Here is a 27,433-nt window from a genome sequence, read left to right on the forward strand (position 1 = left end):
TGGGGTCTTTTTCTTTATTGTTCGGGGTTTCTCCACATGTAAACATGAGACCCCTCCCACCCCATGCCTCTGGTACCCCCGTAACTCAGTCCCCACAGAGTCCCCTTTAAAATAACCAATATAAAAAAGGAGAGCGGGAGGGAGGGAGGGAGGGAAGGCCTGACCACCCCCCAGGCTAGGCTGCTTCTGGTCAGCTGGCAGGGACAAGCTGGGGGGTCATGGGGCAGAGGGGAGCATTGGCTTCCGCACAGACACAAACAGGCGTTCCCAGTCCTGGGGAGGGGGCCCCAGCTGGGAGGGGGCTCCACAGGTCTCGACTGCAGACTGTTGCAGAGCTAGTGGTTATAAAGTGTGCAGGTGGGGGAGGGGCGGATGGGTGGCCTGTGGGGGCAGGAGAGAGGACACGTCAGGATGTGGGAGGCCTGGGACCCCCAGCTCCCCGGGGAGCCCCATCCTGAGGCAGGAACCAGCGAAAGCTGCCTCCCTGGTCTGGCGACCGGAGGGGCTGGGGGAGTCCACGTGCGCCTGGTGGAGGCAGGGAGGGCCCCACGGCTCTGCCCAGAGCAAATGAACTACGGCGGCTGAGAGGCGAGGGGACAGGAGGTCGAGGCCACCTCCTGCTCCAAGGAAGGCACTTGCAGCTGGTGTGGCCTGGTGTGGCGTCGCAGGAAGGCATGGCTTGGCGGACGAGGAGGGCAGAGGAGCACAGCAAGGGGGCCTGAGCCCCTGCCTCATGCAAACATGGTCAGCTGTAACCACTGCCGGGCAGAGAGGGCATAGAGAGCGGTCAGCCAGGGCAGAAGCCCCAAGTCCCGCCTCCCAGCTCCATGGCTCAGGAACTGCCGTCTCCTCCCTCTGTCAAGGGCAGGAGGGAGAGGGACCCTCCTGGGGAGGGGGCCACTCTTACCTCCTCTACCCCTGGGAGCCCAGGCTGCCGGCTCCTGTGCAGGCCTCCAGGGGCCTGGGCCTTCCTGCCCCCACCCTCAGAAACCAGAGATCCTTGCTGTGTCTGTGCAGGATGCAGGTGGCCAGCCTCAGGGCTGACTCTGAGGCTGCAGGTTCCAGCCCCTCCGGGGTGGGGGGCGGGTGAGAAAAACCCACTGCCCCTGAGTGCCTTCCCCCGGCCAACCAGAGGAAAGTCCCACCTTAAACAAGTCAAAGGTCACCACTCCATCCAGATCAGTGTCCAGAGTTTTGAAAAACCCTGTATGTTCAAGAAACGAGATGGGAGGAGGGCTCGGTGAGACACGAGTTCGAGGGCCAGCCCCATCTCCAGCCTCACCCTCCACCTCCCCCTGCTGCCGGAGAGCCCCCTCCAAAGTTCCCTCCATACTCCTCATCTCCTGGCACTCAGCCTGTGTGGACCCCCAGCTCCACTCCCCGAGACCCTCATGGGAAGGGGGCGCCCAGGGGAACACTCACGGAACATGGTCTCCAGCCGCACCAGGCAGCACACGAAGTTGTCAAAATCCACGGCCAGGTCGGGCTCCGAGTAGCGGGTGATAATGAGCTCGTACAGCTTCTTGTTGAGCTTGAAGCCTGGCCCAGGAGAGCAGGTGAGGCCCCGGGAGGTACGGGAAGGGGGAAGGAAGGCTGGGCAGAGTGAGCCCCGCCATGGGGGGAGGCGGTCCTGGGAAAGCGCTGGCCCAGAGAAAGCTTGAGGACCCAGAACGCCCCACCCAGGAGCTGGCCATCAGGGCCCACAGGTCCAGTTTCATCTGCTCGGAAAGCCCTGGCCTCATCCTGAAGTGGGACTGTGAGGGTGAGCCCTGCACAGCTCCCATTGGAGGCCCTGGAGACCAGCTGCACTTCTCCCTGGCTGTGTGGCTCCAGGCCAGTCACTTCCCCTCTCTGAGGAGACACTTTTCTCTGTGCTCAGTGGGATAATAAAAGACCCTATCCTCAGCAGGCTGCAGTGAGACGAAGTGAAGTGAGTGAAGTGAAGTCGCTCAGTTGTGTCCGACTCTTTGCAACCCCGTGGACTGCAAGAAACCCTACCAGGCTTCTCTGTCCATGGGATTGTCCAGGCACGAGTACTGGAGTGGGTTGCCATTTCCTTCTCCAGGGGATCTTCCCAACTCAGGGATCGAACCCAGGTCTCCCGCATTGCGGGCAGACGCTTTAACCTCTGAGCCACCAGGGAAGTCTAGTGAGGACAAGAGGAAATGCTAACAGTTACCAGGAGAAAAAGGCAGTAGATGGCTGTTTGTTATCACTTCACCACCACTGCCATCAACAACCCCACCCCACCCACCGACAAGGCCCCGTGGGTAGGCCACTGTCCTGGGAGTTGTCAGGGAAGCAACCCCGGGGCCATCTCTCTGGGGGCTCCACAGGTCCTGCTCGCCCTCAGGCCTCACCTGCAAACTCAATGGCCATCCGCATCTCGTAGGCACTCATGCTGCCCGACTTGTCCAGGTCAAACTTCCGGAAGATGGACTGGGGTAGGGAGCAGAGGGTGAGGGCTCAGCAAGCATCCAGCCCTTCCCATCCGCCCAGCGTGGAGGGTTAACGAGGGTCGGGGGAGAGGAGGTGAGCTGCTGGGACACGTGGGCTCAGAAGGGCAGAAGCCAGGGTGAGGGCTTGGGAACCACATAGCCGGTCCGGGAACCGGAGGCCCGCCGCATGCTGTGACTGAGGCCGCAGAAGAGGGGAGGGTGCTGCCGGCAGGAACCACCTACCAGGTAATTCCGGATCCGGTTCCATAAGATGTTGAACTCCACCAGGCCCAGTTTGCCATTGCCGTCGCGCTGGGCGGCCATTAAGAAGAAAACTCCACAATGTAAACCAGACGCTGGGTGAGTGAGTACTGAGCACTGAGGTGAGGGGAGACTGGCCATGGAGAGAAACCCAAGGGAGGGGAGGGGAGAAGCTGCAGGAGTCGCCCAAGGCCAGGCCTGAATTGGGGTAGGCTGGGAGGGGTGTTCACTGAGTGCCAGCCTTAGGGTCACCTGTAGACGAGGCCCTCCCCCATCACTTGACACAGGCCTGCGCCTCAGTTTTCCCCCCAGTCAAGGGGAGGATGCCAGGAAGAAGGAACTGGCCTGTCCACACCTGTCCCTTTCCCTGTGCTGCTCCTGGGACGGGTCACCCAGAGCCCTTCCTCTGCCGAAATCCCAACCCGAGCCCTTCCTATGCTGACAACCCAACCCCGGGCCCTGCTTGGGAGGATACATCCATGAGGTTGACCATGCTGCGGCAGGACTCCAGGCTGAAGCCTGTGGTCCGCAGGTCTTTGTCTGCAAGAAAGACCAGTCTCAACACCTCAACCCGACCAGCGTCCCCAGCCTGCCCCGTGCTGGGTGCACTGGGTGGGAAGAGGGGCAGGGAGGCACCATTCCTGTCCGCTGGTATCTAAAATCTAGCTGAGAAGGTGCGTAGGATTGTTTTTATCATCAGAAAAAGGAGTTCAAAGTATTCTAGTAATCAAGCCGCTGACCCAACAGCCACGTCAACACCACGATTAGATCTGAGTAAAAAGGAACAGTGCTAGACAGAAGTGAAGGAAGTGCAGTAGAAACATGCAGGGAAGGTGGTCACGGCAGGGCTAGGGGCTGCCTCAGGTCCTGAAGGGTGAGAAGAGCAGGAGAGAGGGGCTCTGGGCTGAGGGAAAAGCATGGACACAGGTTGGAGGTCAGAGGTCAGAGGCGGGGGCAAAGGGAAGGCTGAAAGGCAGCTGCCTTCAGTTGTACCCACTGGGGAGTGAAGCCCGTCACCTGTCACCTGCTTTCTGGGAGGAAGGGGGCTGGCACACTGGCCCTAAGGTGCCCTCAGCTAGCTAAGCTGCTTCTTTTTTGAATATCCATCTATTTATTTATTTGGCTGTGTCGGGTCTTGGTTGCGGCACACAGGATCTTCCTCGCGGCACATGGACTCTCCAGTTGTAGCGCAAGGGCTTTGTTGCCCCTTGGCCAGGGATCAAAGGTGGATCCTTAACCACTGGCCCACTCCCCAGCTAAGTTCCTAATCACACCAGGGCCTGGAGCTCAGGCACAGAGAATGGGGTCTGGCAAGAAGAATTTAGGAGAAAAAAGCGGGGTGAGCAGGGCTCTGAAAGGCAGTGGAGGGTGCCCGCCCTCGAAGACCGAGGGGTTGGGTTCAGCCCAGAGTGGGAGAAGCCTAGATCCTGGAGTCTGGAGGAATGGGGGCTGGGGGCGTGGAGGCAGACACGGGGTGGAGAGCAGCCGCCCGGGGATGCTCACGTTTGCTGATGATCCTGTTGAGGATGGTCCGCAGCTCCTTGACGCTGATCTCCATGTCCTGGGGGGAGATGGAGGATGGCACCTGCCCTGGGGAAACCCCTCGGTGCCCCGGACACCCACCACCAGGCCCAGCCTACCTCCCCTGCCAGTTGTCTGAAGAGGGACTTGAAGTTCTCATCAATCTCCTCTTCTGAGAGCACTTGCTGGAGAGGGAAGGCAGGGAGAGCAGGTCAGGGGTGCCCCAGCCTGGCCTCTGTGCGGCCAGCAGCAGCAGGCGGGGCTGGGAGCACGCATCAGCTAGGTGTCACTTCACTTCAGAGCCTCACTCTCCTCATCTGTAAAATGGGAACCCAGTCCCTACTCTATTCCTGTCTAGAACTCTTGTGGTCTAAATGTGGAGGTGGAAATTCTGCCCAATGATGAGGGGTGAGCCTGGATCCCTGCTGCGCGACCTTGGGTAAATTCCTTAACCTCTCTGAACCTGAGTTTCCCTCTGAGAGGAGAGACAGTGACAGCACCCTGACACGGTTGTTATGGAGGAAACCGGGTGACCCAGGTAAACAGCTCAGCACAGACCCTGCAGAGAGCAAGAACCCAGGGGCCCTGCGCCGTTACTATTACAAAGTCCTTTGCAAACTGTAAAGTGCTTGGCAAGTGAGGGATGTGTATGGCTCCTGCCAGGAGGGGCTCTGCCTTGCCGGCTAGAGACCAAGACACAGGACACCCAGGTCCCCATCGTGCACCCAGGGTGGGGAAGGGCACGTACCTCGTCGGGGAGATTGGCCTGGACCTGGTCATCCAGCTCTCTGCAGAGGGTGGGGAGAGAGAGGGGCCAGTCAACAGGGGTTGGGGAAGCAAGGGTGTGGCGGGAGGAAAGGGGGAGACGGGGGAGGGCTTTCTACTCACTGGGTCCCTGCGCTCTTCTCTGAGAAGAAACGCAGCACAAAATCACCTTCCTTGTTGGGCTCGAAGGTGGAGGGCACTACCACGTACTCCCCGGGTGGCAGGCGGAAGCGGGTGCTGACCTCCCGCAGGTTGATGAACTGCTCGGACCGGGCCCGGGAGGCGTTGGACAGGAAGAAATCCCGCTTCAGATGCACGGCCGGCTGGCCCACCAGCTGGTGGGAGGGGAGGAGAAAGTGGGGGCTGCAGCTCAGCCTACCCTTCGGAGTTGCCCCCAGACCCAGACCCAGACCTCAGGCTCCAGGTTCTGGCCAAGGGGCCAGAGAGCTGGGTCACGGTTCAGTCACCCGAAGGCTGCCAACCCTGATGAGTCACACTGCTTGCTTTCTCATCTGTAAAATGGGTGTAAAAGCCCTGCCTACTTCACAAGGGCAAGGGGAGGAGACACCATGGAGGTGAATGCAGACAGTAAGGGAAAACCACTAGACCATTCAGGTATGACCTAAATCAAATCCCTTACGATTATACAGTGGAAGTGACTAATAGATTCAAGGGATTAGATCTGATAGACAGACTGCCTGAAGAACTATGGACAGAGGTTCGTGACATTGTACAGAAGGCAGTGATCAAAACTATCTCCAAGAAAAAGAAATGCAAAAAGGCAAAGTGGTTGTCTGAGGAGGCCTTACAAATAGCTAAGAAAAGAAGAGAAATGAAAGGCAAAGGAAAAAAGGAACGATATACCCATTTGAATGCAGAGTTCCAAAGAATAGCAAGAAGAGATAAGAAAGCCTTCCTCAGTGATCAGTGCAAAGAAACAGAGGAAAACAACAGAATGGGAAAGACTAGAGATCTCTTTAAGAAAATCAGAGACACCAAGGGAACATTTCATGCAAAGATGGACACAATAAAGGAAACAAACGGCATGGACCTAACAGAAGTAGAAGATATTAAGAAGAGGTGGCAAGAATACACAGAAGAACTATATAAAAAAGATCTTAATGACCCAGATAACCACAATGGTGTGATCACTCAACTAGAGCCAGACATCCTGGAATGCAAAGTCAAGTGGGCATTAGGAAGCATTACTATGAACAAAGCTAGTGGAGGTGATAGAATTCTAGCTGAGCTATTTCAGATCCTAAAAGACGATGCTGTGAAAGTGCCGCACTCAATATGCCAGCAAATTTGGAAAACTCAGCAGTGGCCACAGGAATGGAAAAGGTCAGTTTTCATTCCAATCCCAAAGAAAGGCAATGCCAAACAATGCTCAAACTACCACACAATTATACTCATCTCACATGCTAGCAAAGTAATGCTCAAAATTCTCCAAGCTAGGTTTCAAGAGTACGTGAACCAAGAACTTCCAGATGTTCAAGCTGGGTTTAGAAAAGGCACAGGAACCAGAGATCAAATTGCCAACAACTGTTGGATCATAGAAAAAGCAAGAGAATTCCAGAAAAACATCTGCTTTATTGACTACGACAAAGCCTTTGACTGTGTGGATCACAATAAACTGTGGAAAATTCTGAAAGAGATGGGAATACCAGACCACCTTACCAACCTCCTGAAAAATCTGTATGCAGGTCAAGAAGCAACAGTTAGAACTGGACCTGGAACAACAGACTGGTTCAAAATTGGGAAAGGAGTACGTCAAGGCTGTATATTGTCACCCTGCTTATTTAACTTCTATGCAGAGTACATCATGAGAAACGCTGGGCTGGATGAAGCACAAGCTGGAATCAAGACTGCAGGGAGAAATATCAACAACCTCAGATATGCAGATGACAACACCCTAATGGCAGAAAGCAAAGAGGAACTAAAGAGCCTGTTGATGAGAGTGAAAAGACTGGCTTAAAACTCAACTTTCAAAACACTAAGATCATGGCATCCAGTCCCATCACTTCATGGCAAAGAGATGGGGAAACAATGGAAACAGTGACAGACTATTTTCTTGGGCTCCAAAATCACTGCAGATGGTGACTGCAGCCATGAAATTAAAAGACACTTGCTCCTTGGAAGAAAAGCTATGACAAACCTAGACAGCTTATTAAAAAAGCAGAGACATTACTTTGTCAACAAAGGTCCATCTAGTCAAAGCAATGGTTTTTCCAGTAGTCACATATGAACGTGATAATTGGACCATAAAGAAAGCTGAGTGCTAAAGAATTGATGCTTTTGAACTGTGGTGTTGGAGAAGACTTTTGAGAGTCCCTTGGACTGCAAAGAGATCAAACCAGTCCATCTGAAAGGAAATCAGTCCTGAATATTCATTGGAAGAACTGACGCTGAAGCTCCAATACTTTGGCCACCTGATGGGAAGAACTGACTCATGAGAAGAGATTGAAGGTGGGAGGAGAAGGGGACAACAGAGGATGAGACAGTTGGATGGCATCACCGACTCGATGGACATGAATCTGAGTAAGCTCTAGGAGCTAGTGATGGACAGGGAAGCCTGGCATGCTACAGTCCATGGGGTTGCAAAGAGTCGAACGTGACTGAGCAACTGAACTGACTGATGACACCATGAAATAACTTTCTTATCGTCCTTACCAGGAGTTTCCCATATAAGACACTGCAGGGCCCTCTACACAAGCTCCTCACTTATGCTCATGGGAGCCCATGAGGCTTAGAGCTTAAGCGACTTGCTCAAGGGCACAGAACACTCAGCCCACCCACTACCCTGTTCCCAACCGGCGTCCCAGATGTCCTCAGTGCATAGAGTCAGACAGGAAAAGCCTCGTGGGTGTGGTTCAGGCAGGGCTGAGGGTCAAGGTTCAAATCCAGCCTCCTGACTTGTCACCTGCTCTGACACACAGGAGGACAGTGTTTGCTCTGCCCACTGAACAGCGGGCAGGGGGTGGGGGCACTGTGTGAGCCCCCAGAGGAGGTGGCGTCTTAGCTCTCTACATGTGGGCGTTCCGCTGTCCTGCTCCCTCTGGGCAGCATGGGGCCACGTGTGTTCAAGGGTGTGTAAATCCAGGTGAGTCACGTGCCACACCTACCTCCGGAGGGACCTGCAGAGAAATGAGGGGAGTTAGAGATAGGGGCTGCTGTTGCCTCAGACCTGTTTTCATGCCAGAGAAGGACCCCAGGAGGGAGCCCCAGGCGGGGCCCTCTTGGTCCCTGGAATGCCCTGCACTTCAGCTCTGAACCGGAGTCTCCAGGACTGCCCCCTGCAGGGCCAACTGTCAAATCCTCCAGCCCAGGGACATCAGACATCCATACCAATTTGCTGTCGGGGGCTGTGGGCCTGGGCAGAGGCTGTGACTGTCCTTTACCCCGACCAGGGAGATCCAGAAGTGTCTGTCTGTCACGAATACAGAGTATGCAGCAGGGTCCTCCATGGCCAGCATCTGCTTACACACTTCCCAGATGGGGAGCTCACTACTCCTCCAGGGCAGACCACTTGCCCACTTCTTTCTGAAACTGAGCCAGGCGGTCTGTGTCCCAGGCGTCAGGTAAGCCAGAGGTCTGCCCAAGAGCAGCCTGCTGGCCTCCGAGGACAGGGAGAAGAAGCTCAGGATCTTCCCTTCTCCTGGCTAAACATTTTCCTCACTCACTATCCGCCTCCTGGGAAGAATTTTAGGCCCCTGGCTGCCCTAGTCCTGGTGGAGGGCCTCAGCAGGTGCCTCCCCAAGGTCAGGTCTAGGACTGTGCACCTCAGGGGTGTGACTGGCCCCAGCTGAACCATGATTGGCAGGTGTCCCCAAGTCCTCCGGAGACCCCCTGGCACCCCCCCCCCCCCTCTCTGGCGCCCCCTGGCGGAGCTGGCCGGGAGGCCGCTTTCTCTGCCGCGTTCCGCGCGATCCGCCTGCTCACCTCGTAGACAGCGAAGCCTATGGTCTCCATGTCACGGCCGAATCGGCGCTCCCGACGGCGGTGCTTCTGCATGAGAGCGAGCAGGAAGCTGCAGCCTGACTCACGACCCCCGTAGTCGTCAGGGTCCGGGTCATCCGTCTCCTCCAGCCGGATCTTGAATTGGGGGTTCACCCAGAAAGTGGCTGCAAGAGGTAGAGAGGCAGGGATCAGCGGAGAGGCGGAGGAGAGCAGCCTCCCATCAAGCCTTCCCTCCTCCATGTGTTCATTCAACAAATATCACTGTGTCCACCGTGTGCCAGGTGACATGTGTGCAGAGGGGACACACGAAGTCCCTGCCTCAGGAGCTCACATTCCAGAAGGAGGCAAAGCGCGAGCAAGTCAGGTTAGGCAATGGGACAATTACAAAGAAAGCAAGCTGGAGTTGGGCAGGGAAGGAATCCTCCAGGTGACCTGTGAGCTATAGGCCTGGGAAGCAGGACAAGGCAGAGAGAGAAAAAAGACCCACAGTGGGGGCTCCCGTGAGCAAAGGGGATCTGGGATGGTGACAGAGGTAAGAAGTGTGGATTGAATCAAAGAGTAAGACCCCCTGACAGGTCTGTACTGGGAGGGGCATGATTGGATTAGGGTTTTAGAAGGTGGCTGCTGTGTAGACAGTGACTTGGAGCAGGGGCAGAGAAAGAGGGTCTGCGGGGAGGCGGGGGGGGGCGGGGGTGCCACAGGGCTGAGGGAGCCTTGCATTTCTGGCTGTTTAGTAATTCAGCTGCCTGAACCATCCCCCCGACTAGAACAACAAAATGCTGGGCAGAAAATACAAAACCTCCTTTTAAAGGCACCAGTAAGTCCAGCATTCCCTCCCCTACACACCAAATGAACATTAATCAAGAAGATAGATCATAAGTGAGGGTGTAGAGAAATCAGAACCTCATGCACAGCTGGCAGGAACATAAAATGGTACAACTACTTTCCATAATAATCTGGTGGTTACTCAAATGGTTTAACATAGAATTACCACGTGACCCCGTGATCCCACTCCTAGGAATATGTATGTAGGTGTGTGTATATATACGTACATATACGTATATATCTCCAAGACAAATGACAACGTGTGGTGGTGGTGGTTTAGCTGCTAAGTCATGTCTGACTCTTGCGACCCCGTGGACTGTAGCCTGCCAAGCTCCCCTGGCCATGGGATTCTGCAGGCAAGAATACTGGAGTGGGTTGCTGCTTCCTTCTCCAGGGGATCTTCCCAACCCTGGAATCAAACCCAGGTCTCCTGCATTGCAGGCAGATTCTTTACCGACTGAGCTATGAGGGAAGCCCCTCTACAAAAAGTTCTATAAAACGAAAAGTACTTTTTGTCTCAACCAGAAAGTCTTTCCTCAGACCATCTTTTCTAAAGCAGTTTCCACTGTCATCCTAGGAACCTCCAGTTTCTTAGCACCTACGTGTGTGCTAAGGCTCTTTGGTCGCCTCCAACTCTTTGCTGCACCTTGGACTGTAGCCCACCAGGTTCCTCTGTCCATGGGATTCTCCAGGCAAGAATACTGGAGTGGGTTGCCACTGCCTTCTCCAAATGACAACATATGTCCACACAAAAAACTTGTATGTGACTGTTCAAAGTAGCATTATTTATAACTGACAAATGATAGAAACAACCCAATTTAAACAAAATGTGATATAACCAAATAATGGACTATTATTCAAAATAGGAATGGAGTCCAGACACATGCTGTATAACATGGATGAACATTGAAGACATTATGCGAAGTGAAAGAAGCCGGTCACCAAGGATCACAGGTTGTATGATTCCATTTGTATGAAATTACTTTCTGGAACAAGCATATCCATATGAGACAGAAAGTAGATTAGCGGTAGGATAGAAATAAGGGGGAGAAGTGACTTGGGAGTAACAGCCAGGGCTGTGCAGGGCTTCTTTGGGGGGTAATGAAAATGTTCTACAATTGATGTGATAATGGGTACACAACTCTATGAATACAGTAAAGCCCACACTGGATTTTACACTGTAAAATGGGTGAAATATATAGTATGTGAATTTTATCTCAATAAAGCTATTTTTAAAAAATGGAAACTGGGAACCATGAAAGGTAAATAATGCCAAAGGACTTCTGTGGACTCATAGGGACCTTGAGTCCTGCCTGGGCACAGGGGCAGGAGACAAAGTCCGACAGGAGATCCCAGCAGTAAAACTGGAAGCTCTGTGAGGAATGCCCGCAGCGGAAGTATGAAAGAAAATAAAACCACTGGGAGGAAGGAAAGCATTCTCAGAGAATTTACAACCATAAGCAGCCTTCTCATGAGCTTGCAGTTTTAATTCATGCTGCCCATGAGGTAAAAAAAAAAAAACTTAAGGAGAGAATTTATTTTTCAGAGTCATGGCTTTGGAGTATCCTAGGTGTGACTGGCAGAAACACTCGAGGAACTTAACTTCATCCAAGAACTCAAAGAACTCCCACATACTTCTAGGTCAAATAAGCCAAAAACCTCTCGAGGCTGAGAACAAGCAGCCACACTGGATAAACCTCATGGTGGCTGAGACTGATCAGCCACGATGGATGGAAAACAACTTGCCAAGACTTTAGACGCTGAAATTATTGGACATGGACTATGAAAGACTAAGCTTACTGCGTTTGAAGAAATAAGTGAGAAGCTGGACTATATGAGCAAGAATGAACAGATTAGAAAAAAGCCACTAACACTTCCAGAAATAAATTTTTCAAGTGAAATTAAGTATTTGTTGGGAAGATTAACCAACTGCAAAAAAAGAAAATTCAAGTGAATTGAGAATGGATCTAAAGAAACTACCTGGAATGCAATCTAGGGAGATTCAGAGGAGGGCCATTTAAGAGATGTTAAGAGATCTATTGGATTGACGGAGGAGGTCTAGCTTACATTTGATTGGCATTCTCAAGGCAGAAAATAAAGAGACTAGGAAAAGGGTATTCTAAAAGAGCATGGCTAAGAATTATCTAGAATTGCTGAACGACACCAATCTTCGTATACAGGGAGCTCAACAAATCCAAAACAGAATCCCCAACTCAACACATCATTGTCTAATTGTAGAATATCAAAGAAACATAACTTAAAAGAGGAAAGACAGACATTTCAGAAGACATGGTAGATGAGCAGATTCCAGACTCATACAGCAACAGTGGCAGCAGAGGGAAGAGTGGTAGCATCTCCAGGGAGGTGAGAGTGATGTCGACTCAAGACTCAGCATCCAGAGAATCATCAAGAATGAGCACATCACAAAGGCATTTTACACAAGTCCTGAGAGAATGTATTACCAAAGACCCTCACTAAAAGAAATTCAGAAGGATATATTGCAGACAGACAGAAAAAGATCTCAGGTGAAAGGTCTGAGTATGGCGAGCAAAAATACTAATATTATGTGGGTACTCAAACAAACATGGATTCTATCAAATAATGGGGATGATGATAGTGCTTACTTTAGGACAGGCAGGAAATAGTTAAGGATTAAAATACTAGCTAAAGACAGCATATTGAACAAAGAGAGGATGTGATCCAGCTGAAACATTTTCAAGTCTTTATACTGTTCAGGTAGAGGGTAAAGATACTGATCAACTAGCTTTGGAACTTATTAAGCAAGCTCTTATATGTTCCCAACTCATAGAGGGAAAAACTAGCAGACAGAAAAGAAAAAAACTCACTCCAAAAGAAGGCACTTTTGGAAGGCAGGAGGGATGAACAGAAAATGCATAGTACGTCTGCTGAAATAAATACAAATACATCAGTAACACTATGAATGTAAATGGATTAAATTTTCCAATCAAAGGACAATGTTTTTCCAAATCTGACCATTAAAAAAGTCATATGCTATTTATAAGAGATAACTAAAACACTGAGCTATAGAAAGATCAGACATCAAAGAGTATAACAAGACATACCACAAAAATAGTAATCAACAGAAAACTGGAACAGCATAGTCACACAGACTGAAACAGACTTCAAAGTAAAAAGAATTATTAAGATGAAGGCGGGCACTAGAAAATAAAAAAAAGTTTAACTCACTAGGAACTTAAAACAATTTTAAACTTGATTCACCTAAAATCATAGCTCAATATTTGTAAAGAAAAATAATTGACAGAAATAAAGGGAGAAATTGGCAAAGCCAACAGAGTGGTGTGAGATTTTTATTATCCCTCTTCCAGTAATTGATAGATTAAGCAGACAAAATAGTCAGTAAGTTTGATACAATGAACCATTGTAGAAGATACCCTCTAACATTCAGAGAATAGTCAAGCGAACAGGCCTGTCAAGAAAACACTCCAGATGGGGTCAAATCCCAGCTCAGCCACTTACTAGTGACTTTGGTAAGCTATTTAATTTCTCTGTGCCTCACTTTCTTCATCTGTAAAATAGTGATAATATAGTACATCCTTCATAGGGTCAGTGTGAAAGTTAAGTAGATTATATTTTAAATATTTACAGAAGTGCTCAGCATACAGTACACAACAGGAAAGTGTTCGCCAGTCTTTTTAAGAACACGTGAATACTCACGCTGGGCCATTGTACCAGCTTCTGTTTATTTCAAAGTTATGATCTATATGGATCATATTTTCTGAATGCAAGGAAATTAAATTATAAATCAACAATAAAACAGGGAATTCCCTGGCAATCCAGTGGTTAGGATGCCACGTTTCCACTGTACAGGGCCGGCCAACTGTTGGCTTCATTGATTTTTCTCTGTTGTTTCTCTATTTCATTTATTTGGCTCTTCTGATTGCCTTGGGTTTAGTTTGCCCATTTACTAGTTCCTTAAGGTAGAAAACTAGGTTATTGTTTTGAGTTCTTTTTTAATATAGGTACACAGTGTTTTAATTACTATCGTATGTGATTTCTCATTTACATTACTATTTCTTTGAGATACACTCATTCTATGGGGCAGCATTACCTTGACACCAAAGCCAGATAAAAGCATCATAAGAAAAGAAAATTACAGACCAGTATCACTCATGAATAGCAATATAAAAATCCTCAACAAATACTAGCAAACCAAATCCAACAGTTTATTAAAAAGATTACATGTTATGGAAGATTTATTCCAAGAATGTGAGAACAGTTCAATATAAGAAAATTAACCAGTGTAATACATCATATTAATAGGACAAAGGGGGAAAAAAATACATGACCATCTCAATTGAGACAGAAAAGGCACTTTAGAAAATCCAACACAAATTCATAACAAGAACATACATAAATTTAGGAATAAAAGAGAACTTCCTCAATAAGAAAAAGGGCATTTAAGAGCATTTAAGTAATATGTTCAGTGGTGAAAAAAAATGTAAGCTTTCTCTCCAAGATCAGGAACAAGATGCCTACTTACATCACTATTATTCAACATTGTACAGCAAGTTCTAGCTAGATCAATTAGTCAAGAAAAAGAAAAAGTAACCAAATTTAAAATGAAGAAAAAAACTATCTCTACTTGCAAATGACATGATCTTGTATGGAAAAGCCTGAAAAATTAGAATATTAGAATTAATAACAAATTCAGTGAAGTTGCAGATTACATCAGGACACAAAAAACAGTTGTGTTTCTATATACCAACAATGAAAAAAAAATCCAAAGAGGAAATTAAGAAAACAATATCTTTATAATAGCATCCCAAACTATAAAATACCTAAGAATAAATATCACCAAGGAGTTGAAAGACTTGTACACTGAAAATTACAAAACTTTGCTGAAACAAATTAAAAAAGACATAGAAAAGTCAAAAGATATAATACTCAAAGTAATCCACAGATGCAATGCAATCCTTATCAAAATTCCCACAGAAGTGAAAAGCAGGTCCTCAAATTTATGTGGAATTTTAAGGGGCCCAGAAGCTAAAATAATCTTGAAAAAGAGCAAAGTTGGAAGACTCATACCTCCTGATTTCAAAACTCACTACAAAGCTAAAATAATCAAAATAGTGCAATATTGGAATAAGCATAAACAGATACATAGACTAAAAGACTAGAACTGAGAGACCAAAAGTAAATCCATACCTAAATGGCCAAACGATTTTTGACCACTGGGTGACAAGATCATTCAATGCATAAGGAATAGTCTTTTCAACAGATCCTAAGACAGCTGGATTTCCATAATCAGAAGAACTAAATTGGGCACCTATCCCACACCATAAACAAAAACTAACTCAAAATAGATCAACACCTAAATATAAGAGCTAAAATCATAATGCTCTTAGAAGAAAATGCAAAGATAAATGACCTTGGATTTGGCGATGGATTCTTAGCTATGACAGCAAAAGCATGAGCAATAAAAGAAAAAATAGAAGATTGGACATCGTCAAAATTTAAAACTTTGGTGCTTCAAAAACACTATCAAGAAAATGAAAAGAGAGAACAGACACAGAAAGGGAGAAAATACATACAAACCATCTACCTCATAAGGCTCACATCCAGAATATATAAATATATATATGAAGAATATATGAGAAGACAAACACCCAATCTAAAAATGGGCAAACGATTTGAATAGACATCCCAGAAAAGATACACAAATGGCCAATAAATACATGAAAATATACTAAACATTATTAGTCACTATGGAAATGCAAATTAAAACTGCAACGCGATACCACTTTATACCAGCCAGGATGGCTATCATAAAAAAGGTGGACAATAAGTGTTAACAAGGATGTGGAAAAAAACCAAGGACGTGGAGAAATTGGAACCCTCATGCCCTGATAGGAGGAATGTAAACATGCTGCCACTTTGGAAAACAGATCACAGTTTCTCAAAAAGGTAAACATGGAGTTACCATACAACCTAAAAATGTCACTCCTACTTGTAGACCTAAGAGAACATTGGCTCATACAAACACATGTACATAAGTATTCAGAGCAGCTTACTCACAATACCCCAAAACTGAAAATAATTCATCAACTGAAGAATGAATAAGCAAAATGTGGTATATCCATGTCATGGAATATTATTCAACCTTAAAAATGAAATTAAGTATTGATCATGCTGCAACATGGATAACCTTTGAAAACACAATGCTCAGGGGAAAAAGCTAGGCACCAAAGGCCACATATTGCATGGTTCCATTTTTATGAAATGTCCAGAACAGCAAATCTATAAAGACAAAATTAAACTAGTGGTTACCAGGCATTGGTGAATGAGAAGGTTAGGGAGTGACTTTTGTCTTTATAGATTTTCTACTATAGCATTAGTAGAAAATGTTCTGGAGTTAGGTAATGGTGATGATTATACAGCATTGTGAATATATTAAAAACCACTGAATCGTACCTATTAAAGGTGTAAATTTTATAGAATGCAAATTATATTACAATTCTTAAAAACATTATATATTAAAATTGTATAACTCAAAGGTACACACAGAAAAAAATTAATGAAGTAAGAATCTGATTTAAGAAGTCATAAAATTGCAATTGCATCAAAACCAATAAAATACCTAGGAATAAATCTGAGTAAGAAGGTAAAAGACCTATTCTCAGAAAACTGCAAGACACTGATGAAAGAAATTGAAGAGGACACAAACAAATGGAAAGCTATACCATGCTCGTGGACTGGAAGAATTAATACTGTTAAAATGACCATACTATCCAAGACAATCTACAGATTCAATGCAACCCTTATTAAAACACTAATGGTATTTTTCACCGGCCTAGAACAAATAATTCTAAGATTCATGTGGAAACACAAAGATCTTGAATAGCCAAAACAATATTAAGAAAGAAGAGCAAAACTGGAGGTAGCACACTCTCTTACTTCAAGCTACACTATAAAGCTACAGTAATCAAAACAGTATGCACGGGTTGCTTTGTATCCCACTTTGGACACCATGTATTGTCAACTAAACAAATAGAGAAAACTGCTCATAAGAATAAAGGATTTATTTGGGTTCTTTAAAAAAACAAACAAACAATATGATACTGGTATAAAAATAGACACACAGATCAATGGAACAGAACAGAGAGCCAAGAAATGAACCCACACTTACATGGGCAATTAATCTATGACAAAGGAGTCAAGAATACACAATGAGGAAAAGACAGCCTCTTCAATAAATGATGTTAGGAAATCTGGAGAGCTACATGCAAAAAAAAAAACAAACAAAAAAACGCAACTATTTTCTCAAACCATATACAAAAATAAACTCAAAATGGAATAAAGATTTAGATGTAAGATCTGAAACTATAAAACTTCTAGAAGAAGCCATAGACAATACACTCTTTGACATCGGTCTTAGTAATATTATTTTGGATCTGCCTCCTCAGGCAAGGGAAACAAAAGCAAAAATAAACAAATGGGACTACATCAAACTGAAAAGTTTCTGCATAGCAAAGGAAACTACCAACAAAATGAAGACTGCCTACTGAATGGGAGAAAGAAATTCACAGGAGATCACCTTTGTGGTAATCAGTGGCAGGGGGTAGAGGCAGAGAGAATTGGATGAAGGTGGTCAAAAGGTACACATTTCCAGTTATAAAATGAATAAATACTAGGGATACAATGTATAACATGATAAATAGAGCACTGCTGTATGTTAGACATGAAAGTTGCTAAGAGAGTACATTCTAAGAGCCTAAGAGTTCTCATCATAAGAAAAAAATACATTTTTTTCTATTTCTTTAATATTGTATCTATATGATATGATGGATATTCACTAAACTTATTGTGGGCATCGTTTTATGATGTATGTAAACCAAATCATTATGCTGTACATCTTATACAATGCTGAATGTCAATATATCACAATAAAACTGGAAGGAAAAAATGTCATAAAATAAATTCTAAAAATAAATCCAAAGAAAGCAGATGAATGAAACAACAAGCAAGAAAGATTCATAATATGGAAAAAAAATACTATAAAGAATAAAGTAAAAAATCATTTTATTTTAAAGACTTATATTGACAAACCCCTCGCAGGATTAATAAAGACAAAAGAGACAATGAATAAAAGACATGTTATCATTACAGATGAGATATAGTATATTAAGGATAACTTCATGTTAATAACTGAGAAAATAAGATGCAAAGGATGAGCTCCTAGAAAATAAAACTTCTCAAAATATTTTCAAGAGGAAGTAGAAGATCTGAAAAATTTAATGACCATAAAAGATACTCAATATCAAAAGTTAATCTTTATATAAAAGAGCAGGCCTGGTAGTTTTCTAGACCAGTTTCACCAAACATTCAAGCAAGAAATCATTCCCACCTTATGCAAACTCTTCCAGAAAAATAGGAAAAGACAGAACATTTCCCAGTTCACTTTGCCAGCCAAATATAGCACCCATATCAAAACTAGATAAAGTAAGCATGAGAAAAGAAAACTACTGGCAAACTTCACTCATGAACGTGGATGTAAAATTATTATATAAAAAATTTATATCATTACTCTGTTGTTTTATCTCAGGAATGTAAGGTTAATTTAATATGAGAAAAGTGATCAATGTAACTTATTGTTTTAACAGGTAATTTAAAACAGCTAATTCTAATAATAAAGTTATTTCATAACATTAAGTTTCATTACTCTGATAAAAGGTGCACACACACACACACAAAAACCTAGAGTAGAAAAGTGATGAAATCTACAGTCAACGTTTATTTTTTTTATTTTTTTTTTTATCCCGAGCCCTCTCTCCAAACTACAGTCAACGTTTAATAGTAAAAACTTTTCCTTTGAGAGAAGGGTAAGACCAGAACATAGTGAGTGCTAGTGGGCATGCAGCAAGCCTGGCCAGCACATTAAACAAGAATGAATATGCAACAAAAGTTATAAGCATTGGAAAAGAAACAAATTTATCATTATTGGCAGATGCTATACTGTCAGTTAGAAAACCAAAAAGAATACAGAAAAATGAGTAAAATTCATTACAGTTTAACAAGCTTGCCAGATGTAGAATAAACTTAAAAGGTCAGCTGCATACTATAGTATCAGCAATGACCTGGCAGATGTCATTTAAAAAGAGATACCATTTACAACAGCAATAAGATGATAAGAGTATCTAGGAACAAATCTCAACAGAGATATAAGCCCTTTACAATGAAAATTATAAAATTTTATTGAAAGACACTAAAGACCAAAATAAAGAGACATAGCACATTCTTGGATAAGAAGAATAAAATTGGAAAGGTGTCAATTCTCCCCAAATTGGTCTATATAGTCTATGCAATTCCAAATTAAAATCTCAAAAGGGCTTTTTTTAGGACTTGGTAAACTGATCCTAAAATTCACACAGATAAAACAAAACCAAAAAAAGGAAACCAGAAGCCAAGAGCAAGAGGAGCTAAGAGACTCTTGAAGAAGGAATTCATCCTGTCCAATTGCAGGATTTATAAATGTTAGTTCCACAACCAGGAATCAAACATGCACTCCCTACACTGGAAGCATGGAGTCTTAACCACTGGACCACAGCAAAGTCCCCAGGACGTATAAATCCATAGCAACTAAACCAACGCAGCGGTAGCAAAGAGATAGGCCGAGGGACGGAAAGGCAACTCAGAAACAGACCCAGCTACATGGGAACTGTGTGACGGGGCTGGACCTGCAGGGAAAGGACAGGCTTCTCAGAAAACGGTACCGCAAACAGCGGTCATCTGTTTGGGGAAGAACTGAAATTGAGTTTCCTGCAAGGGAGAAGAATGCTCGAACACAGAGGGCTGGGAGCCAGGCTGAGAACTGCTGGAGGAGGCAGGACACGAGAAGAGAGCAGCGGTGGTGGATTTGGCAAAACCAAAGCGGACAAGGAGCAGCCGCAGCAGCATGGTGGGGACGCAAGGTGGACTGGAGCGTGGACTGGTTCACTAAGCCCTGAACTTAGTGAGGAAGGAAATGGGGAGGCTGGCCATCTTGAGAAACTTCACTTTGAAGGGGAGCAGAGAAATGAGCGGGGAAGTGGGTTCCAGAGACAGGCAACTGCTTGGAGGCAGGCAATTTTCCCTCGTGACCCGGAGCGAGAGGCAACGCGTGAAGGAGCCCGAGGGAGAACGGGGTCTAGAGCAGAGGTGGGGCGCGGGGTGCCCCTGAGCGGGGACAGTTCTGCCACTGTCGCAGGCAGGAAGGCAGCAAAGACGGGCACAGGTCCAGACAGGCTGGGGGCCTTGGAGGTGGGGCTACGAGGGGTGTCCTGTGAAATCGGAAAACAGTGACAGTGGAGGTAGGTCTGAGGAGAGACTGCTGCTGCTGCTGCTAAGTCGCTTCAGTCATGTCCGACTCTGTGCGACCCCATAGACAGCAGCCCACCAGGCTCCCCCGTCCCTGGGATTCTCCAGGCAAGAACACTGGAGTGGGTTGCCATTTCCTCCAATGCTTGAAAGTGAAAAGTGAAAGTGAAGTCGCTCAGTCGTGTCCGACCCTCAGTGACCCCATGGACTGCAGCCTTCCAGGCTCCTCCGTCCATGGGATTTTCCAGGCAAGAGTACTGGAGTGGGGTGCCATCGCCTTCTCCGAAAACTGCCCGAAGTGTGTGATTTCTCTCCAGGCCCGGTCAGCAGTTCTGGAGCCAGTCAAGGGGGTTCAATTAGGATTATGGTTGTGCCAGGTAAGAGGACCAGAGGGAGCTAGGAGCCAAGAAACTTGAGTGTTTGCAGGGACAGCATTAAAATGCTGACTCCAACCTGGGGAGCATGAGGACACTAACCTGTTAAGAAGAGATGGCAGTGTGGGAGAGGAAGGATGCCCATGGACCCCCGGGAAAGGCGACAGAAGGACCAAGGAGGCAGACAGCGGGACAGGAGGAAGGCCCGGAAGGAGGAGTGATAGGAGGTGGCCAGGCAGCAAGGAGGTCTCCTCTGTCCGCACCCTGAGCTCAGGCTCCAGCAAGGCACTCAAAGGTGGCTCTTGGAAATTTACACTTTTTCATCCTCAAAGCAAATTTGCTAAACCAGTACAACTACCCCTATCTTACAGGTGAGGAAACAGGCTCAGAGAGAAGATACCTCTTGTCCAGGGCAGCAGGGCCCAGGACCCCACCCCCCAGGTTACCTGGGTAGTTGCAGCAGCCCCCCACGGTGCTCCCCTGCCCCCCGGTCACCTGGGTAGTTGCGGCAGCCCCCCGCGGTGCTCCCCTGCCCCCCGGTCACCTGAGTAGTTGCGGCAGCCCCCCGCGGTGCTCCACTGCCCCCCCGGTCACCTGGGTAGTTGCGGCAGCCCCCCGCGGTGCTCCCCCGCCGCCAGGTGCCCTCGTACAGGGTGGTGTTCCAGTTGCGGAACCTCTGGCTCTTGAGTGCGTCGGGTGTCAGGTTGCAGATCTCCAGGCGGGTGAATTCACGCATGAAGTCTCGGAATGACATCCTGGGGGGTCGAGGTGAGAGTGAACCAGGGTGCCCAGTCGGGGCATCAAGAGACATGGCACAGCTGGGTTTCGGGGCGGGGGGTGGGGGTGGGGTTGGGAGCTCGGGTGCCCACTCAGATGAGGAGGGGGCTGCTCACCAGAACTCCCCATCCTCCATCTTGACCCGGAGCTGCTCCCGCAGGTAAGGGTCCACGCTGTTCCACTCGGAGGAGCTGCGGGAAAAGGGCACTGCCAGGGGCTGGCGGCCACTGACCTGCCCAGCCTCTATCCCTGGGGCCTGTCCTTCCCTGGCCCAGGTCAGGAGGCCTCCACAAGGGCAAGTCCAGAGACCCCAGTCCCAGGGGTTATCTTATGAGGGCCAGGTCAGACTACCCGAGGATGTTCGTAGGCGGGCGCAGCCGCCTGCACTCACAGCCTGAGCTTTGCCAGGGCAGTCCCCAGACCCAGTCACATGCAGATGGGGCCCTCTGTTCAAGCCTGAGTCCACTGTGGGCTGGCAGAGACCCCAGCAGAAATGCCAGTAGCACTGAAGAGTCTTCCCAGGCCTCCCCGGCCAGCATCCATGGCTCCTCACCCGTCACTCCAGGCTCCTGTCCACTCCACCTCGCCCCAGGGGTTCCGCATCCGGATCAGGTTCACCATCTGGCCCTGGTAGTTCACCTGTTCCCCAGACCTCACGTCAGTGCCTGCTTCTGGCACACATTTTAACACCCCTTCCCGCCACCTCATCCTCACAGAGCCCAGCTCAGCACCCAGCACCCACCATTGGAAGCACAGCTGAGAAGCCTGTCTGGGCATAAACTGCTGAGAGAGGCAGCTCTACACACAAAGTACAGTAAATCAGGGTGGGACAAGATAACCATCTTTGGGCGAGAGTCCCTGGGAGATAGGAAAGGTGCTGCTGAAGGTCACAGGGAGAGTCGGCCTCTCCCACAGCCTTGGCCACAGGCTAGAGAGGCAAGAAGGCTGGAACCACCCTTTGGGGAAGACCTCCACCTGGGGCAGTACCTGCTTGGCCCCGGTCACAGAGTAGGCATGGCCCTTCACCAGCTTCTTGAAGGTGACAGCCTCCATGTCCAGAATGCTGGAGATCTGCAGAAAGACACATGGGCTGCGGCCGCTGTCCCCACCCCCATTCAGGAGATGAGCCCCGAGTCTTGGCGTTCCCTTGCATACACCCACAGTTACTGGGAGTGATGGGCAGGACCCCTGACCCCATCTCAGTCCCTGGAATGGGGAGCTGCTGGCTACTCCACCAATGTTACTGCTGGTGAGGGGGCCTGTGCACCCCACTGACACTGCTTTTGGCCAGAGCTGGCCAGACCCTGGGCAAACATGCGTGAACACAAACATACAGCCATGCAAAGCCTCTCCCCTCACCCAGGAGCCACAAGGTCCTCAGAGGACCTCATGTGGAGGGACTCAGGGAGGCGGAGAAGAGGGGTGAGCAGAGACTAGAGTCGGGTAGGGCTGGGGAAGAGCACAGCAGCGGGGTTAGAGTGGAGAATGCAGTGATGGTGGCGGTGGAGGCCGAGATCGAGGATGAGGGAGGTCTGAAGATAAGTCGGGGAACAGAGAGCAACTGAAGGAACAAATGGGGAGTCTGGGGCCCACAGGAACTGGGACTCGGGAGGAGCTGAGGCCAGGCTGTGAAATGGACGGTGCACGGGCATGGCCTCAGATGACAGGAAAGAGGAAGTCGGAGAACATGCTGAAGTCTGAGGCTTTGGGAACCAGGAGGAAGCCAGGCATGGAGGTGGAGGACAGGACTGAGGTGATGAGCCAGGCTGGCTGAGGATCCGGGGATGGTGTGAGGCGAAGGACAGGGTCTGGAGCCAAGCCTGTGGCAAGTCTGAGGCTGGGCTGAGTAGAGAGAAGGAACCGCTAGGAGACTCAGGTCCCAGGATGGGGGAGGCACTTACATCGATGGAGCAGCCCAGCAGGGAGCCACGCTCCAGGGCCTTGAGGATGATGTTGTAGAGGTCGCTGGGTGCCTTCCGCAGCTCGTACCACTCGGTGACTCCGCCGGTGAAGTCCTCAAAGCCCTCAGACGTGCTGCCTCCTGAGAGGGCCTCGTAGCTGCCGTTCACCCTGTGGGCGGCCCAGGTCAGCATTCTGCACCGAGCAGGCGTGGCCTGGAGCTGTCCCTGGGCCCCCACTCACTTGGCATAGGCCTTCTCCAGCAGGGCGCTCCAGAACTCGTTGCCTTGGGCAGAGTGCACGAACACCAGCTTCCCGTCCTTGGTGGGCAGCAGGTCATCCACCACCACATCCACCCACTCACCAAACTGCCACAGCTGGGGGAGGAGGGGCACAGTGAATCCCTGCTTTGAGATCCCTCGGGCCTGAGGTCAGGCCTCAGCAGTTCTGCCACTCACTAGATACCTGATTCTAGGCCATGCATCCTAGACACAGGATCTGAGCAGGTAGTCCTCTCTGAGCCTGTTTCCCCCTCCACAAAAGGGAACAATAATGCCTTCCTAATGGGAAAACTAAACAAGATTAGGCAGGCAACGCTTGTAAGGCAGCATTGTTCATATTTTTTAAACAGACCAAGGTGCCTCTTCAGGTAGAGATGTGCAAAGCCCTTGGACCTTGGCTCTGCTGGGCCCTACCACAACCGCAGACTTTCCCCCTCCCCACCATTCTAGGCCAGGGTGTGTGTGTGTGTGTGTGTGTGTGTGTGTGTGTGTGTAGGGAGTGGGGATACCTAGGTAAATTAGATGTGGAATGAAAATGCGTGTGTGTGTGTGTGTGTGTGTGTGTGTGTGTGTAGGGGGGTGGGGATACCTAGGTAAATTGGTGTGGAATGAAGATGCAGGATCCAAATCCTTCAACCACAAGGTGGACAGGATTCCCACAATCACGGGCTTGCTTCAAAGATGACTTGAAAGGCAAGTTTCCCAGTGGGGGAAGGACTCCCGCCATCCCTGGCCAGAAGTGACTCTGTGCTACAGCACTGGGGGCCGTGAGTGTGCAAAACAATGGGGCAAAAGGGAGGAGGTGCTCCCACAGCACCATGGAGAAAGTGAACGGGCCAATCAGAGGCCGTGGAGGAACGGATTGGAGGAGTAAGAGGAGAGGGTGGGGAAAGGGCAGCGAGGCCACTCCCCTGCGGACCAGCGCTGGCAGGTGCCGCACTTGGTCACAGTAGTTCGCCCCGCACTGTGGGTCCCGCCAAGTGAAGCCAAATGCGCCAAGGCAGGTGAGGATGAAGTAGGGCAAGGCGCTCCCTGACCAGACGGTAGGAGAGGACACCGGCGCCAGAGGTTCTCATCCAGGGTTGCTGGGCATGTCTCTTCCCCAAAACGAGCCTACTGAGAATTCATCAGTGTAATTTGAAAAGTGGGCCCTGTGCGCAAAGAGCATCAGGAAAAGCTGGTTTAAATAAACTTTATCCAGAGTCTTTCTTTTCTGCAGGGCTCTCTCAGTGGCTGGAGACTGACAGAGTGCAGGAGGAGTTGGGAGTGAGGGGGTCGGGGGGAGACTGAGGCCAAGGGTGTAGATGACCACAGGTGATAGCCGATTTTCCCCAGCAGAACACTATTTCTCAGACAGGGAAACTGAGACCCTGAGGAGGAAAAGGATTTGTCCCATAGGACATAACCCAGATAATTTTCTCCTCTTCTAAGTACTTTTTTTTCTCCAGTGTGCACAACCAGCCAGGAAAACTGCCAGCTGAAATACCTGCCCAACCATTTCACACATGACAGATTCTCACACATGACAGACCTGAGATGGAATCAAGAGGTCAAATACTTTCTGGGGGGTGGGGGGTGTGGGGAGCTGGTCCTGCAAGGTGCGGCCCTGCGCCACCCTAACTTCAGGGTCCCCCCGCCCATCTCCGTTGCCTGCTACCCGTCTCTCCCTCACCGCCCCCTCCTTCTCCAAGGTGCATGTGGGGCTCCTCACCTGGAAATGGAAGATGCCAGCGTAGCCATCCTGGAAGCTTTGGCCATGTGGAACTACTCGGTGCAGGAGGGTGTCATTGAGGGTAAGGGAGGCGATGGCAGCCAGGAGCCAACAGTCCCCTGGGATGGGAAGGATCCCCGTCAGGTCTACTCTACCCGTCTTCGCCCAGTGAGTGCCATACTGGGGAGAACCTGGGACTCCCCGGGCAGGGTGTCCCTCAACTTACAGAAAAGACCCAGGAATCTGGGCAAACCAGCCCCAGCACTGAGAGCCAGAGCCTGCTCGGGCTTGCAGGAGGGAAAGGCTGAGGCAGAGCAGGAAGGAATGGGCACAGGGAACTACTACGCAAAACACACTCGGAATCCCCCAGGGCCTACCCAGTGCACCCTGGCAGATGTCTGTGCGGGTGGCTCCATCCACAATGAACTGGGGGTTTGAGAACAGCTCCTGCAAGAAACACAGAGTCCTGTCTCTGGGCCAGCCCCTCCTAGAAACTGGAACCCAGCCATCCCAGACCCCACTCTAGGGACCTGGCGTCCTATTCCCACTCCTCATTCAGGAAGGAGGTAAACTGAATCCCATCCAGGGTGGCCCCTCTCACCGTGGGACGCTTCCACTTGATGCCATAGGTTTTGGAGGAGTTGGGGCCCAGGTCCTTGAAGCCCAGGCTCTGGGGCACCGGGGGGAAAGCCTCGTCACGGAAAAGGGCCCCTCTTTGCAGGCAGTGAACCCGCAGCTGCTCGTAATCCTGGCCCAGGTACTTGATGGCATTTTCATGGCGGCCCAGGCCCAGCTCCTTGGCCCGCTGCTTCTGCACTTGTGCAGACACCCCGGTGCAGTACACCGGAGTGATGAACTCCTCGGCCATCCTGTGGGACAGAGGGGCCCTGCTCAGAACCCTGGCCTTCCCAGGACTAGAGCTGGGGCTCCTATCTGCTAACACTGCTCTCTGGCCCGCTGCCCTCCTTTCTCCCCAAGTCTGTGGTTTCCCCACCTCCTCACTAAATTAGGGCGGGCAGCCATACCTCTCTGCTCCCAGAATCCACCAGAGGGGGCTTCCCATCCCCGAGGTGCGCTGGCCACCATCTCCCTACCCCCACCCAATGCTACCACCTCTCCGTTCCCAGACTCCCATCGTCCTGGGTCTGCAGGCCGGCGGTCAGCCAGTCAGGTGGGGAAGGGCGGGGTCCGAGATAATAGCACAAGGAACGAGGAAGGTGGGAGACCCGGAGGCAAGTCCTCTTTGAATGCTTCTCTCCCCAGACTAGCCAAGCTCCTAGGCACTGGCCCCTTTCCCAACTTGGGGGCTGATAAGTCCAGGCAGTCCGGGGTTCCCCTCCCCAGGCTCCTGAGACGGGTTGAAGGATCAGGGAGGCTCGGCCTCAGTCCTTTCCCCTCCCGCCAGCCCCCAGCCCAGCCCCTGGAGACAGTGAGGAACGCAGCCTGGGGCGGGCTCCGGAGCCTTGCGGTTCCCAAGCCCCCGCCCCGTCGCAGGCACTCAGAGAGCCCGGGGGGAAAGCAGCCCTGCAGCCGGGATTCAGGCCAAGCTGGGGGAACGCCGGGCCGGCCTCACCCTCCTTACCTGGGGGAGGAGTGTTGGGGGGGTCGCTGCGGTCCCTGCTCTGGCTTCCCGGGTGGCAACTGAGGACAGGGCCCAACCAGGAAGAGCGCTGCTCCCCGCCCTCCTCCGCCCCTCCCTTCTCCTCCTCCTCCTCCTCGGGCTTCCACCCCGCTTCCTCTCCGCCCTCCTCTCCGGGCACCTTCTCCGACGATCTCTCTAATTCACGGTATCTCCTCGGCCCTCCTCCGCAGACGCCGGGCCAACTCCGCGAGAGGACAAATTAGTCAAAGGCAGAGTAGTCCCAGGGAGGGGCCAGCGCCTATCGGGGTGGGAAGGGCTGGGGCCCGGACGCCAGGGCAGCGCGGGGGAGCGGAGGGGGAGGACGGGACAGGGGGTATTTTTAACCAGGGGCAGCAGCTCGAGTTGCAGGGCCGGGTGGCCCCACCCCACGCGGCGGCCCCGGAGGGCATTCCTGGGAGTCCAGCCCCGCGGCGCCACCTCCCGCAGCCCGGGGTCCGTCCCCCTCCCCTCCGCGGAGCCGCAGCTGTCCCCCCACATGGCCCCCGCCCCGCGCGCCCCTAGCGCGGGGCCGAGATTACCTCGGGCTGTGGCAACTGCTCGGAGGAGGGGCCGGGCCGGCGGCGGGCAGACCCCTGCCGGACGCTCTGCAAACGGCAGCCCCACCCCGCCGGGTCCCAGCCGCAGCCCGGCTTCTGGGCAGGGCC

At 49.9% G+C, this 27,433-nt stretch overlaps 1 protein-coding gene across 3 annotated transcripts; it reads right to left on the reverse strand.

The window, feature by feature from the left end:
- CAPN1 (calpain 1) lies at positions 1–27,433 on the reverse strand. Of its 3 annotated transcripts, none has more exons than XM_055580835.1 (22): positions 27,308–27,433; positions 25,749–26,016; positions 25,525–25,594; positions 25,148–25,266; positions 23,399–23,532; positions 23,158–23,326; positions 22,244–22,327; positions 21,810–21,895; positions 21,373–21,447; positions 21,074–21,234; positions 8,928–9,109; positions 8,111–8,122; positions 5,109–5,320; positions 4,969–5,008; positions 4,340–4,405; positions 4,203–4,260; positions 3,175–3,239; positions 2,682–2,750; positions 2,361–2,439; positions 1,423–1,539; positions 1,146–1,204; positions 1–758 (listed from the first exon to the last, which is right to left on the reverse strand). In XM_055580835.1, the coding sequence occupies exons 2-22, from the start codon at positions 26,013–26,015 to the stop codon at positions 732–734; spliced, it is 2,151 nt and encodes a 716-aa protein (XP_055436810.1). In that variant the 5' UTR covers position 26,016; positions 27,308–27,433; the 3' UTR covers positions 1–731. The 3 variants fall into 3 exon arrangements, with proteins under 3 accessions (XP_055436810.1, XP_055436808.1, XP_055436809.1); XM_055580833.1 differs by lacking the exon at positions 27,308–27,433 and adding an exon at positions 26,908–27,147; XM_055580834.1 differs by lacking the exon at positions 27,308–27,433 and adding an exon at positions 26,730–26,870.

Source organism: Bubalus kerabau, chromosome 5 (assembly GCF_029407905.1).
Source record: "Bubalus kerabau isolate K-KA32 ecotype Philippines breed swamp buffalo chromosome 5, PCC_UOA_SB_1v2, whole genome shotgun sequence".
Lineage (NCBI taxonomy): Eukaryota > Metazoa > Chordata > Mammalia > Artiodactyla > Bovidae > Bubalus > Bubalus kerabau.